The 18,215-nt window shown below is 45.4% G+C and overlaps 2 protein-coding genes across 2 annotated transcripts; one reads left to right on the top strand and one right to left on the bottom strand.

Annotated features, from left to right (window-relative positions):
* Window positions 1-324: 324 nt before the first annotated feature.
* LOC311142171 (uncharacterized protein) lies at window positions 325-4,771 on the bottom strand. Its single transcript, XM_084177763.1, has 9 exons — window positions 4,613-4,771; window positions 4,155-4,296; window positions 3,860-4,015; window positions 3,515-3,684; window positions 1,961-2,046; window positions 1,564-1,823; window positions 1,377-1,464; window positions 1,084-1,247; window positions 325-947 (listed from the first exon to the last, which is right to left on the bottom strand). Exons 1-9 carry the CDS (start codon window positions 4,655-4,657, stop codon window positions 706-708), a joined length of 1,353 nt encoding a protein of 450 aa, XP_084033889.1. The 5' UTR covers window positions 4,658-4,771; the 3' UTR covers window positions 325-705.
* A 62-nt stretch (window positions 4,772-4,833) lies between these two features.
* On the top strand, window positions 4,834-18,087 carry LOC311142720 (E3 ubiquitin ligase RNF121). Its single transcript, XM_084178378.1, has 9 exons — window positions 4,834-4,950; window positions 10,636-10,673; window positions 10,968-11,109; window positions 11,367-11,521; window positions 12,043-12,150; window positions 12,367-12,487; window positions 12,569-12,702; window positions 13,407-13,508; window positions 16,927-18,087. The coding sequence occupies exons 1-9, from the start codon at window positions 4,873-4,875 to the stop codon at window positions 17,045-17,047; spliced, it is 999 nt and encodes a 332-aa protein (XP_084034504.1). The 5' UTR covers window positions 4,834-4,872; the 3' UTR covers window positions 17,048-18,087.
* The last annotated feature ends 128 nt before the right edge of the window (window positions 18,088-18,215 follow it).

Here is an 18,215-nt window from a genome sequence, read left to right as displayed (position 1 = left end):
GTGTCGAGAACGGCTCACTGTGGTAATGTGATCTCGGCTGACTACACAGGTTAGCTTAGTTAGAATGACTCCCCACAAACCAAATAACACATCTCTACTCCCCTGGGACAGGACTAATTACAAAGCAACTATTTCAGTGTTTCATGCCTGGCGTGGGCCAAACCAGGGAGTGGCCCTTGCCTTCCTTACCAAGCCTCTATTAACATTATCACTGGAAATGCTCCCCAGTGGAAACACTGCAGGTGAGACAGCTGTTAACAGGTAGCAGCAGTCATTAATGTTCCCTGTGGAACAATTTCAGTGGTGAAAAAAACAAGACAAAATAAATCAACTGTAAATGTAATTGATCATTTCAATTATGACTGATAACTTCCCGAAAATAGATGTACTGAACACAGTCTATGATTGATGCTGTTTAATCTATACAATATATAATAGGTAATCAATAGCAGATAGCATGTGTAAACAGTGCAAGAATAAACTGAGCCTTCAATGAGCTCAGGAGAGAACCAATCACTCAGAGCAGAGTGGGGAATAGAGGTAGGCAGAGAGATTATTTTCATTATTCTTCAGGCATATAGCTACAGAACAAGTCAGTAAAATACAAATACACATACAGTATATTAAAAACAATAGATTGTCCACGTTTGCTGCACTGCCCGTTGATTAAAAGCAGAAACGTGTTCCTATACAATGCAGTATTTCCTAGTCCACCCAGATAACATGGGGGTCCACAGGGTCTCCACAGGTACTGGCGTGCATCTGGATGTGGGACAGAGGGAACCTGAAGGAGCAGAGAGGGCAGGGCACCATGGACTCCTCTGGGCTGGCGGGAGGGCCAGGGAAGGGGCAGGGAACAGGGGTCACAATCCCCCCAGGGAGCTTCCTGGTCTCCGCCCGCTGGCAGGAGGCGGCGTGGAGTGGCAGGTACTCTGCAGTAAAGAACACTGCAGCATAGAGAAAGAGAGAGAACAGACGACGGGTGTCAATACTACTGTTGATTGTAAAAGTGAATCAACATATAGTATGTCATACAATACAGTACATGCACAGACTGATTAGAAGAAGCCAACGTAAACACACCTCCACATATTGGGCATGTGGTCTCAAGGTCACTAGTGTCCTGAGGCTCTGGAGATGGGTGAGGATGAGGGGCTGTGGCAGTGTGCTGTAGCATAGCTATAGGCCTCATACTGACTGCAGGTTTTCCCTGCTTACTAGAGGTGGTGCCATTCAGCTGGTTCTGCCTGGGAGGGAGATAAAGGACAGAGATTAATGCTGAGAGATGCATGTGAGCTAGAAGTTGCCCCTAAGTGCAGATCTAGGATAAGCTTACCCTCCCAAAATGATCCATGGGGTGGAGTATAGAGGAATACCTGCTTTTGGAGTTTGGTTTTCTCTTCAGCTGTCTTTGAGAAGTATTTTCCTTGGAGCTGCGAGCTGTGCTTAAACAAGCCATTGAAGCTGAACAACATAACACAACTTATCATTTGTCAAGCTTAGTGTTGGCAACAAAATTTACCAAGCTTGATGCATGGTATTTCTGAGAGCTGAGGTGTTTACCTGTGTGAGGGTGTATATTTCCCGTATTTCCAAGTGGCTTGCCTTTGTTGGGGGTAGCTGGATGAGCCCCTGGCTTGCCCTGGTTGGGGGTAGGGGTAGCTGCATCTGCATTGACTGTGGGAGAGGTAGCTGTATTCTGAGTGCCGGAGGATGATGTGCGACTGGGAGACAAGGAAGTGGAAGGAAGGGGAAGGGAGCGCCTGGCAGCCTGGGACGCTGTGAGGACCATACGAGCTGTCCGGCTCAGAACCACACCCTCCCTGACAGCAGGGGGAGACAAACCAAGGTGTAAGTCATTTTCTGTAAAAGTATATATTCATTCAATATGGTCTTCATAAAAATGTTGTCTAATCTGTTTGACAGTGCCTCATACAAAACTCAAAATCCCTCTATTTACCCTTTCGTTCCCCCAAAGAAGGTTCTCTGCACAGCAGGGCTGGAGAGCCATTCTCTCACGCCTGATGCTGATTTGTCTGGGGTTGTCTGAATAGAGAGAAGGTCAAAGGAGAGTGAGAATACAAGCACACACTTCTGGCCTCTGATGTTTACCAATAATACATATCTATTGTATATTCCCAAAGCATACACACATTTACCCTCAAAAACACACTTACTCCTATCTCATAACAGTCCAAATCGATCACCATAGGGTCGTTCCATATGATTTCAATCACTTTCTGACCGCACCCCTTTTGATTTGAACGAAACCGTTCATACATGTTTGCCCATGGTGGAAGTGGTCAGAAAGGGACTTTTTGGATCTGAATGCCAAAACATTCAGGAGACGGAGGTGCTCAAAGTTTACTTATTTTGCATACCCCACCCTACCATGAGACGTCCATGTCTTTATCACTGAAAAAGATAAACGGTTGGGTTTGATATCATTTGAAAGCTTACAAACGGGGTTGTCAAACTATTCTATGATTTCTTGAAAAAAACGAGAACAAAAAACTTTTTTTGGGGGGGGGGGGGGGGGAATAAGACAGATGTCTTATTTAGCATACTCTTTGAAGAGGTAGGGTTCAAACTTTCTCGGAAGATGGGCAGGGACTCTGCTGTCCTTTAAAAAAAAATTGTTTTGTCATTTAGCAGACGCTCTTATCCAGAGCGACTTACAGGAGGTTAAGTGCCTTGCTCAAGGGCACAGACGTTGAACTTGAAAATGGTTGTAATCTAACGCCTGCCTCAGACCACCTGTAGAACGGCTAAGTGCATTGTTAGATGCTTTTTTGCCCTCCCGTATCCCTTTATACACAGAAGATCTCCGCTAAACATAGAATCTCATGGTTTATCTTTCTCTCTGTGACCACTGATAACTTCAGAAAAAAGTTGACTACAATACAAAGTTGCCAATGTCTTTGCAATTGATACAAACAAGCGATGTATAAAAATATACTTCAAATGAAAATATAAACAGTAAGCTATAGGCTCATGTTCAATCATTTTATTTATATTCTGCTACTTGTAGGCTACTGTCTGTAAGTCTCAATATATTTCATGATGTGTAGTCTAACATGTGCGCAATGATGTGCCAAATTGGTGTTTTAGTGCATTTTTATTGGGTAAGCATTAGAATAAGCCACCTCAATATTTGCAGCCGTAGGTGGTAATATCTTTCTAGTAGCTGTTCCGTCGTCAGTATTGTGAAATAATTATAATGTTAAGGTAAGATTTGAATGGAGAAAGCTCTCCCGAGAGCAGCGCTCCCTTTCTTTCGATCCTATCAGTATTGACACATGCTCCAACGACGCAATTAGTGACCGTTCTCTCTGCGTGGTGTTTTGGGAAACGCATGTTACATCTTCGGCCGTTGTAGGAAAGATGCATCGTTAAAACACTCGTAAGCCTAAGTTCTATCGCTATTGGGAAACCGGGCCCAGAGGTGTTCTCTGCGATTTACTGTACCGTTCTCTCTGAAGAGTTCACTTCCAAGCCCTCAGTCTATACACACCTGATCCTGGTTCTCTTTGCCAGTCTGTGTGGAGCCCTCCTCGCTCTCCTCCAGGGGGCTGCGGATGCGCAGGAAGGACAGGCCAAACTGAGACTGCTTGTTAAAAGGCTGAGTGCAGGTCACTCTCACCCGGTCCCAGCTGTCCTCAAAACCTTCTGACAGGAAATCACCTGGGGGGGGGGGGGGGCGACGGGCCGACGGACAGACATGGGTGTCAATTGTTTTGGAGGGTTACTAAAGAAGCATCTTTGGACACTGATTCTCATTCCCTTCCTCTATATTGCATGAAAAAATGTTCCTACTATTGTCATATACTGGATGGATCTCAGCCCTATCTGTTCGCACCTTTCTTGAACATTCTCACTCCTGTCCGCCCCGTGCCCTGTCGCGATTCTGCTGGACTCATCAGGGTTGCTGTTGGCAACAGGGTGATATAAGGCTGGTCATGGGGCCAAGAGGAGCGGCCGACATCGATCTGAACGAACGCAGATCCACAGTTACCTACAAATTACACAGCAAGGTGGGAAATGGTCATTCAATTGTATGGAACATCAAAACAAAACGATAAGTGTCCCATTGTAGGTTTACTCTGGATTTTAGATAATACATAGACTTTGTTGTCAATCTTGATGAGCCTTACCCACATCGATGTATCCAAAGCATGAGGCTCGCTCCAGCTGCAGTTCTGCTCTGAGGACTCCACTACAGTCCTGGGGGTTACACAGCCACGACCTGCTGTCTCCACCCTCACCACAAAGGTTCTCCACACAGTTCTTGGGGTCCTGCACCATTTCAATACAATTAACTAGGAGCTACATGTAAAGCTACTGATGTAACGCATGTGACATAGCAGTGGTTGTTTTCACCTGTGGTACCCTAACCTGCTTAGATAATTTAACGACCTACTGAGTTTCTGTCCAGTAGCTGAACCTTTCTCATCATGCCAAATGCATTTGGTTAATGCTAGCTGCTTAGATAATTTAACAATCTACTGAGTTTTTAACTATAGTTAGCTAGCTACTGTAGCTAGTCATTGCTAGCCAGTTGGCCCTAGTCTACTTGAAGTAAGCTAGTTGACTGTTAAATACACGAACTTACCTGTGACGTGAATGAAACGACGTGTTTGATTTTCACTGGGGCCATATTAAGGTCAAATTAATTAGCTGTCTGTTTATATCAAATTTCGGAGACCATCAGCTGAACAGTTTCTTACGTGTACATTCTTCCCGCCACCAGAAAACAACCACTGCTGTGAGTGTTGACAAACGGAAAAAGAACTCGCGTGCAGTGTTTAGATTGGCCCTCCGGTTTTCCAACCCGGAAATGGCATGAGCTAGGAATTGACAGCACTCCCGAAGATGGCGGGGGTGTTTGAGGTGGAGGTTGATGGTGTAGAACACGATCATGGACTCGGACACCACGATGAACCAAATCAGGTTAGGGTACCACAGGTGTTACCGTTGTAGAATCAGAAAAGAAAACAATTTACGTGAATTGTAAAGTGCTCACGCTGCCAATATGGACTAGACCTGCATCTTCCACCGGCTAGTTAACGTCACACGGTGTTAGCTAACATCCCAGTTGTCTTCCCATTTTAGCCAGACAGGTAGACTATCATTGAGTGCATTTCTCTATTGAGTGCATTAGGAAACCAAGTATTTATCCAATTATAGCAGTCAGCTAAGACAAATGTACAAGGACCATCATCACGCCCTTGTCTTGTACTGTAGCTACGTGGTAGCTGACTTACTATTTAGCTAACGTTAGCTGGCTAAGTAGCCACAGATAGCTAGATAGTTAAATTGATCATTACCTGCCCCCAATTCGGTGCTTTAGCTTGACAACCCCTTTCTCTCCTATTACAACAGCAATTGCATCAATGATATAGCAATGTTAGGGTTGTCGCGATACTACGATAGCTGATTTGCAATGGCATAAAGGAAAACACTAAGCAGACCAAACCCTACTGTATGTAAAATATTGTGTGCTATAGTTTGGAAAATAAACATGTGATTCTGGGTGACAGCATAAGGTTGCTTGTTTCCAACATTAGGACTTGTTTCCTCGGGAATTGTAGTCTGCTTCATGGTTTGTTTCCTGGCCAAGATACCTCTGAGTATCGTGATACTAATATCGTGACAACCCTATTTTAGCTAGCACTCATTAGATGGCATGACATACAAGCGCTGATGTGGCAGACTGAGTCAAAGGTCATATCCTGGCAGCTCGAGCTCTCTAATCAATGCTTTGTACCAAAGGCCAATTTTCTCACCATTTAGCTCTAATGGACAGAAACTGTGCCTGTTCTCTTTGTTGGCCAGCAGGGTTAATCCCTTTTAGTGTTCACATGTCTATCCACTATCAACAGCCTCCCAACCCACATGAAAACTGATCAGAATACAGACTGTTTTGTTAACATGGTCATTTTTAAGGCATGCAATCATTGTATTTAGTAGATTAATTGTGACTTTTATTTCCGAGGTTCTAAATGAATATACACTGTTCAAAAAAATAAAGGGAACACTTAAACAACACAATGTAACTCCAAGTCAATCACACTTCTGTGAAATCAAACTGTCCACTTAGGAAGCAACACTGATTGACAATACATTTCACATGCTGTTGTGCAAATGGAATAGACAACAGGTGGAAATTATAGGCAATTAGCAAGACACCCCCAATAAAGGACTGGTTTTGCAGGTGGTGACCACAGATCACTTCTCAGTTCCTATGCTTCCTGGCTGATGTTTTGGTCACTTTTGAATGCTGGCGGTGCTTTCACTCTAGTGGTAGCATGAGACGGAGTCTACAACCCACACAAGTGGCTCAGGTAGTGCAGCTCATCCAGGATGGCACATCAATGCGAGCTGTGGCAAGAAGGTTTGCTGTGTTTGTCAGCGTAGTGTCCAGAGCATGGAGACATTTTACATTTACATTTTAGTCATTTAGCAGACGCTCTTATCCAGAGCGACTTACAGGAGCAATTAGGGTTAAGTGCCTTGCTCAAGGGCACATTAACGTCATTTAGCAGACGCTCTTAGCCAGAGCGACTCACAAATTGGTGCGTTCACCCTATAGCCAGTGGGATAACCACTTTACAATTGGGGGCGGGGGGTAGAAGGATTCCTTTATCCTATCCCAGGTATTCCTTAAAGAGGTGGGGTTTCAAATGTCTCCGGAAGGTGGTGAGTGACTCCGCTGTCCTGGCGTCGTGAGGGAGCTTGTTCCACCATTGGGGTGCCAGAGCAGCGAACAGTTTTGACTGGGCTGAGCGGGAACTATGCTTCCGCAGAGGAAGGGGAGCCAGCAGGCCAGAGGTGGATGAGCGCAATGCCCTCGTTTGGGTGTAGGGACTGATCAGAGCCTGAAGGTACAGAGGTGCCGTTCCCCTCACTGCTCCATAGGCAAGCACCATGGTCTTGTAGCGGATGCGAGCTTCAACTGGAAGCCAGTGGAGTGTGCGGAGGAGGGGGGTGACGTGAGAGAACTTGGGAAGGTTGAACACCAGACGGGCTGCGGCATTCTGGATGAGTTGTAGGGGTTTAATGGCACAGGCAGGGAGGCCAGCCAACAGCGAGTTGCAGTAGTCCAGACGGGAGATGACAAGTGCCTGGATTAGGACCTGTGCCGCTTCCTGTGTAAGGCAGGGTCGTACTCTCCGAATGTTGTAGAGCATGAACCTGCAGGAGCGGGTCACCGCCTTGATGTTGGCGGAGAACGACAGGGTGTTGTCCAGGGTCACGCCTAGGCTCTTCGCACTCTGGGAGGAGGACACAGCGGAGTTGTCAACCGTGATGGCGAGATCATGGAACGGGCAGTCCTTCCCCGGGAGGAAGAGCAGCTCCGTCTTGCCAGGGTTCAGCTTGAGGTGGTGATCCGTCATCCATACTGATATGTCTGCCAGACATGCAGAGATGCGATTCGCCACCTGGTTATCAGAAGGGGGAAAGGAGAAGATTAGTTGTGTATCGTCAGCGTAGCAATGATAGGAGAGACCATGTGAGGATATGACAGAGCCAAGTGACTTGGTGTATAGGGAGAAAAGGAGAGGGCCTAGAACTGAGCCTTGGGGGACACCAGTGGTGAGAGCACGTGGTGCGGAGACAGCTTCTCGCCACGCCACTTGGTAGGAGCGACCGGTCAGGTAGGACGCAATCCAGGAGTGAGCCGCGCCGGAGATGCCCAGCTCGGAGAGGGTGGAGAGGAGGATCTGATGGTTCACAGTATCAAAGGCAGCAGACAGGTCTAGAAGGACAAGAGCAGAGGAGAGAGAGTTAGCTTTAGCAGTGCGGAGAGTCTCCGTGACACAGAGAAGAGCAGTCTCAGTTGAATGACCAGTCCTGAAACCTGATTGGTTTGGATCAAGAAGGTCATTCTGAGAGAGATAGCAAGAGAGTTGGCTAAAGACGGCACGCTCAATAGTTTTGGAAAGAAAAGAAAGAAGGGATACTGGTCTGTAGTTGTTGACATCAGTGGGGTCGAGTGTTGGTTTTTTGAGAAGGGGAGCAACTCTCGCTCTCTTGAAGACGGAAGGGACATGGCCAGCGGTCAAGGATGAGTTGATCAGCGAGGTGAGGTAGGGGAGAAGGTCACCGGAGATGGTCTGGAGAAGGGAGGAGGGGATGGGGTCAAGCGGGCAGGTTGTTGGGCGGCCTGCAGTCACAAGTCGCAGGATTTTATCTGGAGAGAGAGGGGAGAAAGAAGTCAAAGCATAGGGTAGGGCAGTGTGAGCAGGACCAGCAGTGTCATTAGACTTAACAAACGAGGATCGGATGTCGTCAACATTCTTTTCAAAGTGGTTGACGAAGTCATCCACAGAGAGAGAGGAGGGGGGGGGGGGAGGATTCAGGAGGGAGGAAAATGTGGCAAAGAGCTTCCTAGGGTTAGAGGCAGATGCTTGGAATTTAGAGTGGTAGAAGGTGGCCTTAGCAGCAGAAACAGATGAAGAAAATGTAGAGAGGAGGGAGTGAAAAGATGCCAGGTCGGCAGGGAGTTTAGTTTTCTTCCATTTCCGCTCCGCTGCCCGGAGCTCTGTTCTGTGAGCTCGCAGTGAGTCATCAAGCCACGGAGCTGGAGGGGAGGACCGAGCCGGCCGGGAGGATAGGGGACACAGAGAGTCAAAGGATGCAGAAAGGGAGGAGAGGAGGGTTGAGGAGGCAGAATCAGGAGATTGGAGGGAGAAGGAGTGAGCAGAGGGAAGAGATGATAGGATGGAAGAGGAGAGAGTAGTGGGAGAGAGAGAGCGAAGGTTGCGGCGGCGCATTACCATCTGTGTAGGGGCAGAGTGAGTAGTGTGGGAGGAGAGCGAGAGAGAAAAGGAAACAAAGTAGTGGTCGGAGACATGGAGGGGAGTTGCAGTGAGATTAGTAGAGGAGCAGCATCTAGTGAAGATGAGGTCAAGCGTATTGCCTGCCTTGTGAGTAGGGGGGGACGGTGAGAGGGTGAGGTCAAAAGAGGAGAGGAGTGGAAAGAAGGAGGCAGAGAGAAATGAGTCAAATGTGGACATAGGGAGGTTGAAATCCCCCAAAACTGTGAGGGGTGAGCCATCCTCAGGAAAGGAACTTATCAAGGCGTCAAGCTCATTGATGAACTCTCCAAGGGAACCTGGAGGGCGATAGATGACAAGGATATTAAGCTTAAATGGGCTAGTGACTGTGACAGCATGGAATTCAAATGAGGAGATAGACATATGGGTTAGGGGAAAAATTGAGAATGTCCACTTGGGAGAGATGAGGATTCCTGTACCACCACCCCTCTGACCAGATGCTCTCGGGGTATGCGAGAACACATGGTCAGACGAGGAGAGAGCAGTAGGAGTAGCAGTGTTTTCAGTGGTGATCCATGTTTCCGTCAGCGCCAGGAAGTCGAGGGACTGGAGGTTGGCATAGGCGCTACCAGGAGACAGGCCAGTACATCAGGAGACGTGGAGGAGGCCGTAGGAGGGCAACAACCCAGCAGCAGGACTGCTACCTCCGCCTTTGTGCAAGGAGGAGCAGGAGGAGCACTGCCAGAGCCCTGCAAAATGACCTCCAGCAGGCCATAAATGTGCATGTGTCTGCTCAAACGGTCAGAAACAGACTTCATGAGGGTGGTATGAGGGCCCGACGTCCACAGGTGGGGGTTGTGCTTACAGCCCAACACCGTGCAGGACGTTTGGCATTTGCCAGAGAACACCAAGATTGGCAAATTCGCCACTGGCGCCCTGTGCTCTTCACAGATGAAAGCAGGTTCACACTGAGCACATGTGACAGAGTCTGGAGACGCCGTGGAGAACGTTCTGCTGCCTGCAACATCCTCCAGCATGACCGGTTTGGCGGTGGGTCAGTCATGGTGTGGGGTGGCATTTCTTTGGGGGGCCGCACAGCCCTCCCATGTGCTCGCCAGAGGTAGCCTGACTGCCATTAGGTACTGAGATGAGATCCTCAGACCCCTTGTGAGACCATATGCTGGTGCGGTTGGCCCTGGGTTCCTCCTAATGCAAGACAATGCTAGACTGTGGCTGGAGTGTGTCAGCAGTTCCTGCAAGAGGAAGGCATTGATGCTATGGACTGGCCCGCCCGTTCCCCAGACCTGAATCCAATTGAGCACATCTGGGACATCATGTCTCGCTCCATCCACCAACGCCACGTTGCACCACAGACTGTCCAGGAGTTGGCGGATGCTTTAGTCCAGGTCTGGGAGGAGATCCCTCAGGAGACCATCCGCCACCTCATCAGGAGCATGCCCAGGCGTTGTAGGGAGGTCATACAGGCACGTGGAGGCCACACACACTACTGAGCCTCAGTTTGACTTGTTTTAAGGACATTACATCAAAGTTGGATCAGCCTGTAGTGTGGTTTTCCACTTTAATTTTGAGGGTGACTCCAAATCCAGACCTCCATGGGTTGATAAATTTGATTTCCATTGATCATTTTTGTGTGATTTTGTTGTCAGCACATTCAACTATGTAAAGAAAAAAGTATTTAATAAGATTATTTCATTCATTCAGATCTAGGATGTGTTATTTTAGTGTTCCCTTTATTTTTTTTGAGCAGTGTATTTTATGTATGTAGAACATTACTAATTGAGTTAGAAGCGTTTGGAATTGTTGTGAATGTCTGTTTGGCTTGTTCTCACTTCAGGTCGACCTGTCCCATCTGTCACCGGAGGAGAAGTGGAGGTCAGTCTCTATACACAATTATTAATTCTGGCTGCAAATTAGATTTAAGTCACAAATGTTGAATCACAAAAGTCAAGTTTAGTTAAACATTATCAGGTTTAGCTAAAGTCTGATTGATAAACTAAGGGCTCTAAAGTATATCAACAATGTTTCCTTCCAATGAACTTGTAATGTGTTACTAATATGACGATTATAAGAATCTATCCAGATACTTAATAGTGATTTATCATATTGGATACACAGGCCTGATCAGTAGGTTGATTATAGTGTGTGTGTGTGTGTGTGTGTCAATAGGTTGGAGCATGCCAGGATGCATGCGAAACACAAGGGCCATGAGGCCATGCACGCTGAGATGGTGCTTATCCTCATTGTCACCCTGGTCATCGCCCAGCTGGTCCTTGTGCAATGGAAACAGAGGCACCCCAAGTCCTACAATGTAAAACAATCTCACTCTCTCGCACAGTCATGCTCACGCAGACACACAAACACATGCTGTCTTATGGGCAGAAAGAGGAAATACACAGCATGCCCTGCAGGCAAATCATACAAATCACACTTCACATACTGTATAGACAAAATGTCCACAGACCAGTTTCTTCCACTGTACACAGTCTGGTTCTCAGTGTTATTCAGCCTCAAATTGAACTATGTGTGTCTGTACTTTAAAATGTGTGTTATTTTCTATTTTTGTAGCTGGTGACTCTGTTCCAGATGTGGGTGGTTCCTCTGTACTTCACCACCAAGCTTCACTGGTGGAGGTTTCTGGTCACGTGGTTAATCTTCTCTGTGGTCACTGCATACGTTACCTACCGTGCCACACGCAAGCCCCTGGAGTGCACCACGCCCAGGTAAGGCCCCATACACAAGCCCAGGTAGTGTCTACACACATCCATATAATACCTCATAATATGGGGCGGCAGATAGCCTAGCGGTTAGGAGTGTTGGGCCAGTAACCAAAAGGTTGCTGGTTAAAATCCCCGAGCCGACTAGGTGAACAATCTGTCCATGTGCCCTTGAGCAAGGCACTTAATCCTAATTGCTCCAGGGTTGCTGTCAATAATGGCTGATACCTTGCTCTGACCCCACTCTCCGAGGGTGTCTCAGGGGGAGTGGGATATGCAAAAAAACAACACATTTGCACTTGTGAAATAGGACAAATGTAAGCACCCACCTAATTATCTTATCCCAAATGTCTAGGTGATGCATGATAAAATGGTCATGGTAAGAGGGCCACCAATCAAAAGTCCCAAACCCAACCTGTCTTGCAGACAGTGCTGCTCTTGGCAAAATACTGATCTATGTTTCTTCACATTACCTCTGCCAGTTAGCTGAAATATGTCTGAATGTTCCCTTGTGTTTCTGTGGACAGGCTGGTCTACAAATGGTTCCTCCTCCTCTACAAGATCAGCTATGCCACAGGGATAGTGGGCTACACTGTCGTCATGTTTACACTGTTTGGCATCAATTTGATATTTAGGTATGTTCTAGTTATTTATTGGCACAATTGTGTATTTATGGACAATACCAGTGGTTCACAAGCATCATCCTTGTGTAGTTAGTAACTTTCTCTCTGAAACCTTTGAAATACGTTTTGATTTAAAGAGGCACCAGAGCTTTCTTTGAGAAGTAGTAACATGTTAATCATGCTAATAGGATTGATATTGATGATGCTTTTGGTTTGCATTATTTCCAGAATAAAGCCAGAAGACGCAATGGATTTTGGTGTGTCCTTGCTGTTCTATGGTCTGTACTATGGGGTCCTGGGTAGGGACTTTGCCGAAATGTGTGCAGACTTCATGGCATCAACAGTGGGGGTTAGTATGCAAGTACTACTTTTTTTAGTAAAGGCTGTGAATCTGTCCAGCAACATTATATTGTGTCTCTGACTTCTCTAGTACTACAGTGCGTCTGGAATGCCCACCAAGCACCTCTCAGACAGTATCTGCGCTGTGTGTGGCCAGCCCATACTGGTTGACATCAGCGAAGAGGGAATCATCGAGAACACCTACAGACTATCCTGTAACCATGTGTATCCTTTTTCATCTAAGAAATATGCTCTAGATAAATATGAACATATTTTACCTCATTTGAATAACACATAGGAGCATGATGTGGTAGAACTGATTTGTCTTTTGCATAAAAGCTGTAACTGTCAGTCTCAGTCATGGAAAATAGGTGGTGTACGCACACAAACGGCAAAGGGAAATTGACCAAACAAACGTGCGCATTAACTTTATCTCTGAGATGTGACTGTTGTTCCCATGACTCAATAACACTGTACCATGAGCCCGTCTCACTTCCTGTTTCTGTAAATAATGTTGACCTATGTCATCTCCTGTAATGACTGCCTGTACTAGTCTTCCATGAGGTGAAATGTCACATGTTTTATGGCATTTGTGGTAACTGTGTTCACCTTTTGAGGACATCAGATTTGAATAGCGTACTGGGGATGTTGCTGAAATGGTTGTTACAGTGTGCCACAGGGAAGAAGTAGGAAGAAACTTTCCAGTATGCCATTTACTATGCCTACAGCATCTGACCTAATGTTTCATATTTGGCTTCATTTTGTAGTTATTCTCAGGTTTTTAGGGTTGAATGCATACACATGATTTCTGTATTTTTAAAGTGACAAATCTTCAAAACTTGATTGCCGACAAGCAAAACATTTTGGGACTATGTCAACAATGGACTAATGAAACAAATACCAAATTCCCTTAACTCTCTCTGTCTCAGATTCCATGAGTTCTGCATACGAGGATGGTGCATCGTGGGAAAGAAGCAGACATGCCCGTACTGCAAAGAGAAGGTGGACCTGAAGAGGATGTTCAGTAACCCGTATCCTTTACTCTTCTGCGCTCATATGACATGTTTGTATTTAGTTTTCACTTTTATTTATACAGGTAAGTCAATTAAGAACAAATTCTTATTTACAATGACGACCTGTCAGGGAGCGAGCGCAGCACGTATAACACAATGGTAAAGTACAGTGAGGGAAAAAAGTATTTTATCCCCTGCTGATTTTGTCAAAGAAATGATCAGTCTATAATTTTAATGGTAGGTTTATTTGAACAGTGAGAGACATTTACATTTTAGTCATTTAGCAGACGCTCTTATCCAGAGCGACTTACAGTTAGTGAATACACTTTTTTTTAAATTTTATTTTTTATACTGGCCCCCCGTGGGAATTGAACCCACAACCCTGGCGTTGCAAACGCCATGCTCTATCAACTGAGCTACATCCCTGCCGGCCATTCCCTCCCCTACCCTGGATGACGCTGGGCCAATTGTGCGCCGCCCATGAGTCTCCCGGTCGCGGCCGGCTGCGACAGAGCCTGGATTCGAACCAGGATCTCTAGTGGCACAGTTAGCACTGCGATGCAGTGCCTTAGACCACTGCGCCACTCAGGAGGACACAGACAGAATAACAAAAAAAAAATCCAGAAAAACGCATGTCAAAAATGTTATAAATTGATTTGCATTTTAATGAGGGAAATAAGTATTTGACCCCCTCTCGATCAGAAAGATTTCTGGCTCCCAGGTGTCTTTTATACAGGTAACGAGCTGAGATTAGGAGCACACTCTTAAAGGGACTGCTCCTAATTTCAGCTTGTTACCTGTATAAAAGACACCTGTCCACAGAAGCAATCAATCAATCAGATTCCAAACTCTCCACCATGGCCGAGACCAAAGAGCTCTCCAAGGATATCAGGGACAAGATTGTAGACCTACACAAGGCTGGAATGGGCTACAAGACCATCGCCAAGCAGCTTGGTGAGAAGGTGACAACAGTTGGTGCGATTATTCGCAAATGGAAGAAACACAAAAGAACTGTCAATCTCCCTCGGCCTGGGGCTCCATGCAAGATCTCACCTCGTGGAGTTGCAATGATCATGAGAACGGTGAGGAATCCGACCAGAACTACACAGGAGGAGCTTGTCAATGATCTCAAGGCAGCTGGGACCATAGTCACCAAGAAAACAATTGGTAACACACTACGCCGTGAAGGACTGAAATCCTGCAGCGCCCGCAAGGTCCCCCTGCTCAAGAAAGCACATATACATGCCCGTCTGAAGTTTGATAATGAACATCTGAATGATTCAGAGGAGAACTGGGTGAAAGTGTTGTGGTCAGATGAGACCAAAATCGAGCTCTTTGGCATCAACTCGCCGTGTTTGGAGGAGGAGGAATGCTGCCTATGACCCCAAAAACACCATCCCCACCGTCAAACATGGAGGTGGAAACATTATGCTTTGGGGGTGTTTTTCTGCTAAGGGGACAGGACAACTTCACGCATCAAAGGGACGATGGACGGGGCCATGTACCGTCAAATTTTCGTCAAAATTTCCTTCCCTCAGCCAGGGCATTGAAAATGGGTCGTGGATGGGTATTCCAGCATGACAATGACCCAAAACACACGGCCAAGGCAACAAAGGAGTGGCTCAAGAAGAAGCACATTAAGGTCCTGGAGTGGCCTAGCCAGTCTCCAGACCTTAATCCCATAGAAAATCTGTGGAGGAAGCTGAAGGTTTGAGTTGCCAAATGTCAGCCTCGAAACCTTAATGACTTGGAGAAGATCTGCAAAGAGGAGTGGGACAAAATCCCTCCTGAGATGTGTGCAAACCTGGTGGCCAACTACAAGAAACGTCTGACCTCTGTGATTGCCAACAAGGGTTTTGCCACCAAGTACTAAGTCATGTTTTGCAGAGGGGTCAAATACTTATTTCCCTCATTAAAATGCAAATCAACATATAACATTTTTTACATGCATTTTTCTGGATTTTTTTGTTGTTATTCTGTCTCATTGTTCAAATAAACCTACCATTAAAATTATAGACTGATCATGTCTTTGTCAGTGGGCAAACGTACAAAATCAGCAGGGGATCAAATACCTTTTTCCCTCACTGTAATATCATACAAACAGTCAAAAATACACAATGCACAGCCAGTAAAACAGTCGGTAAAACATTCAGTAATAGGCAGTATTTAAGAGGCAGGGGGAAAACGCATGCAGTTATCAGTTAAAATCTGGGTGCTTGTCTATTTTAATATTCTCGTCTCTTGTAGTTTGTCTTAGTGTTACTTTTTTTTATTATCTGTGTCTTTAACTTTCAGATTTACTCTCTTTCGGTCTCACTCAACGTGACCCTTTGTCACTCATTGTTTCACCCACTCTCCATCTCTGTTGGTCAGCATGACTGGAATTCGCACAGTCCAGAGGACACTTGAGTTTCACTCTCTGTGTAGTGTACTTAGGGGCACATAAGATGGCAAATGTTGAGGCCAGGTTATTTTGCTTGGCCGTGCTGGGAATAGGTTGTTTACACAGTGATGTTGTTCATGGGACTTTTGACCCACATTGACATGTAAACACAAACTGGAACTGGACATTATGGGAAGGGACCTCAGGTGAAGTCCTCTGAAAACGAGGTTAACCATTATCTGACAGTTGTGGCTTTGTCTTACATTTACATTTTAGTCATTTAGCAGACGCTCTTATCCAGAGCGACTTAGTTAGTTGTCTTCATGGAGACCTTACAGATCTGGCATAACCTAGTTCCTGTTCTGCTGCAGTAAAAACTCTACAGACACAGCTGTCTGTCATTTCTGCTTTAGGGGAGGGGGTTACCATGGTAACCACTCAACACACAAGTCCTTTATTGACCAACACAGCATACATATAATATTTATTTTAACACACTTTTAATTAAATAACACCCTAGAGCAGGGGTTGTAACGTTTTTACAGCCTGGGACCCTAATGAGAAATGTTTTCCTGGGTCCCGAGCTCATGAATACATGCCCCCATTTGGGGGCCCTAAGTGAGATTTGTGCCCCCCCTGGGGATGTGCCCGGTCGGTATTTGGCCATAACTAGTATAAGTTTAATTAGTCCATCACTCACTCCCAACTTACCAATCTAAAAATTGTCAGTGACTGACATAGCAAGAGAAAAACTGCTGATGCTTAACCAAATTTTGAAATTGCACCTTGTGTATTCTACTATTCTAACTCAACAGTAAGTTGAGACCCTGGTTAGGATATACTGTAGGTATTGGGAAGATGTTATCCATTCCCCAAAGGTCCTGAATGATCTATAATAATCATATGTTGTCACAGACTGGATGTGTTTATTACAACTCTAAATGAAGGTTAGTTAAGGTTTGGTTGGGTCAGGCACTGGGTTATGTAAGAGAGGTTGGAATCAGGGGTGGGGTTGTCACTTAATTGTCTGTCTCCTTGATCCATTATCTGAAGCTGGGAGAGGCCACATGTCATGTATGGACAACTCCTGGACTGGCTCCGCTACCTTGTCGCTTGGCAACCAGTAATCATTGGACTTGTGCAAGGCATCAACTACATCCTGGGGCTGGAGTGACCTGGGAGAGTGGAGAGGGACACACAAGCCGTATGGAGATGGTAGATACTGCACTGGCCTGACAGAGACTAGGAGGCCTCACCATGGACTATAAGAACATCTATTATAAACTGTGTCTATACATGTACTATTTGTATATATTTATAGGCACATAGTATCTGTATTTAAGATTTATTTGAATTTTACTAGTAACCTGGGTTTGGATGTCTGTTTTATTGTATTTTTGTTTAGTCATTCACAACTTTTTAAACAAATGCAGTGTACATTTCATCACTTAGTAAAATGGTCCTCAGTTTTTTGATGGAGATGCTTTTTCAAAAATCATTTGTCTTAACTTTTGTTGTTGATATTTGTTGGTTTCTACGGTAATGAGTGGTTAACACAGCCCAGATGAGTGAGTGAAGCGTTGTAGAGTGCCAGTCTTCATTTTGTGTGTTAAATCTGCAGCTTTTGTTAGTGGAGGTCCTGGTTGAATGTGGCTGCTGGGGTGAGGGTTTCTGGTCCCTCAGGAGCACTGATCTCAAGACAGTGTGTCCTATCCTACTACAGACTGCCATCTCTTTAAGAGGGGAACTGCCCTTTCCAATATGTCCATCTCACGCCTCTCTCAGACAGCCTCTCCTGTCTGTGTTCAGCCCAGATGACTCAAGAAATAGGTACTGTAAAAGACTGTATGCAAAAAGGTGAATATAATTTGATCATTTCGGTTGTCGGTTTACTTTTTTGTCATGTTTTAGTTTTCTTGATTGTCTGTTATTAAACGTGAGACAGTCAAGATCAGGTGGACATTACTTCATTTAGACCAGATTCACTAGTATAGAGTCATGACCTGGGGGATTTTGTGTATCATTTCCAGAATATTATACTTCCTATTCCGTTAAGATGCAATATAGTTCTCGTCGTATAAAGAAACATACCAGACTGATGCCAGCCATGCCACCCTGGACTAGGATTGGGTGTGGCCATTGAAATATGATCTGTTTTTAGACTGCTCCTGTGATAAATATAGGTAAACAGTAAAAATATATTTTGTTATATGATTCATGTCCGTGTGTTAAATGAGTCTCACTTAAGTCATATGGTAGAGGGTATATTACACATGAGAAATGTGACCTGAATATGTCAGAAGTCACATTTGAGGTCAAAATCTCACTTAACTCATTTAATT

This window comes from Coregonus lavaretus (assembly GCF_964263955.1).
Source record: "Coregonus lavaretus genome assembly, chromosome: 15".
Lineage (NCBI taxonomy): Eukaryota > Metazoa > Chordata > Actinopteri > Salmoniformes > Salmonidae > Coregonus > Coregonus lavaretus.
Note: the sequence above shows the minus strand (reverse complement) of the source record. Positions and strands in the feature narration are given on the sequence as shown.

What these genes read in the sequence shown, in the direction of transcription:
- LOC311142171 (XM_084177763.1), bottom strand. Translation starts at nt 4,657, where the DNA reads ATGGCCCCAGTGAAAATCAAACACGTCGTTTCATTCACGTCACAG. An exon ending in CTTTGGATACATCGATGTGG is followed by an intron (nt 4,016 to 4,154) that starts GTAAGGCTCATC and finishes TGTAATTTGTAG; the next exon opens with GTAACTGTGGATCTGCGTTC. An exon ending in AGTGAGAATGTTCAAGAAAG is followed by an intron (nt 3,685 to 3,859) that starts GTGCGAACAGAT and finishes CCCCCCCCCCAG; the next exon opens with GTGATTTCCTGTCAGAAGGT.
- LOC311142720 (XM_084178378.1), top strand. Translation starts at nt 4,873, where the DNA reads ATGGCGGGGGTGTTTGAGGTGGAGGTTGATGGTGTAGAACACGATCAT. An exon ending in CTGGAGTGCACCACGCCCAG is followed by an intron (nt 11,522 to 12,042) that starts GTAAGGCCCCAT and finishes TTCTGTGGACAG; the next exon opens with GCTGGTCTACAAATGGTTCC. An exon ending in GGCATCAATTTGATATTTAG is followed by an intron (nt 12,151 to 12,366) that starts GTATGTTCTAGT and finishes CATTATTTCCAG; the next exon opens with AATAAAGCCAGAAGACGCAA.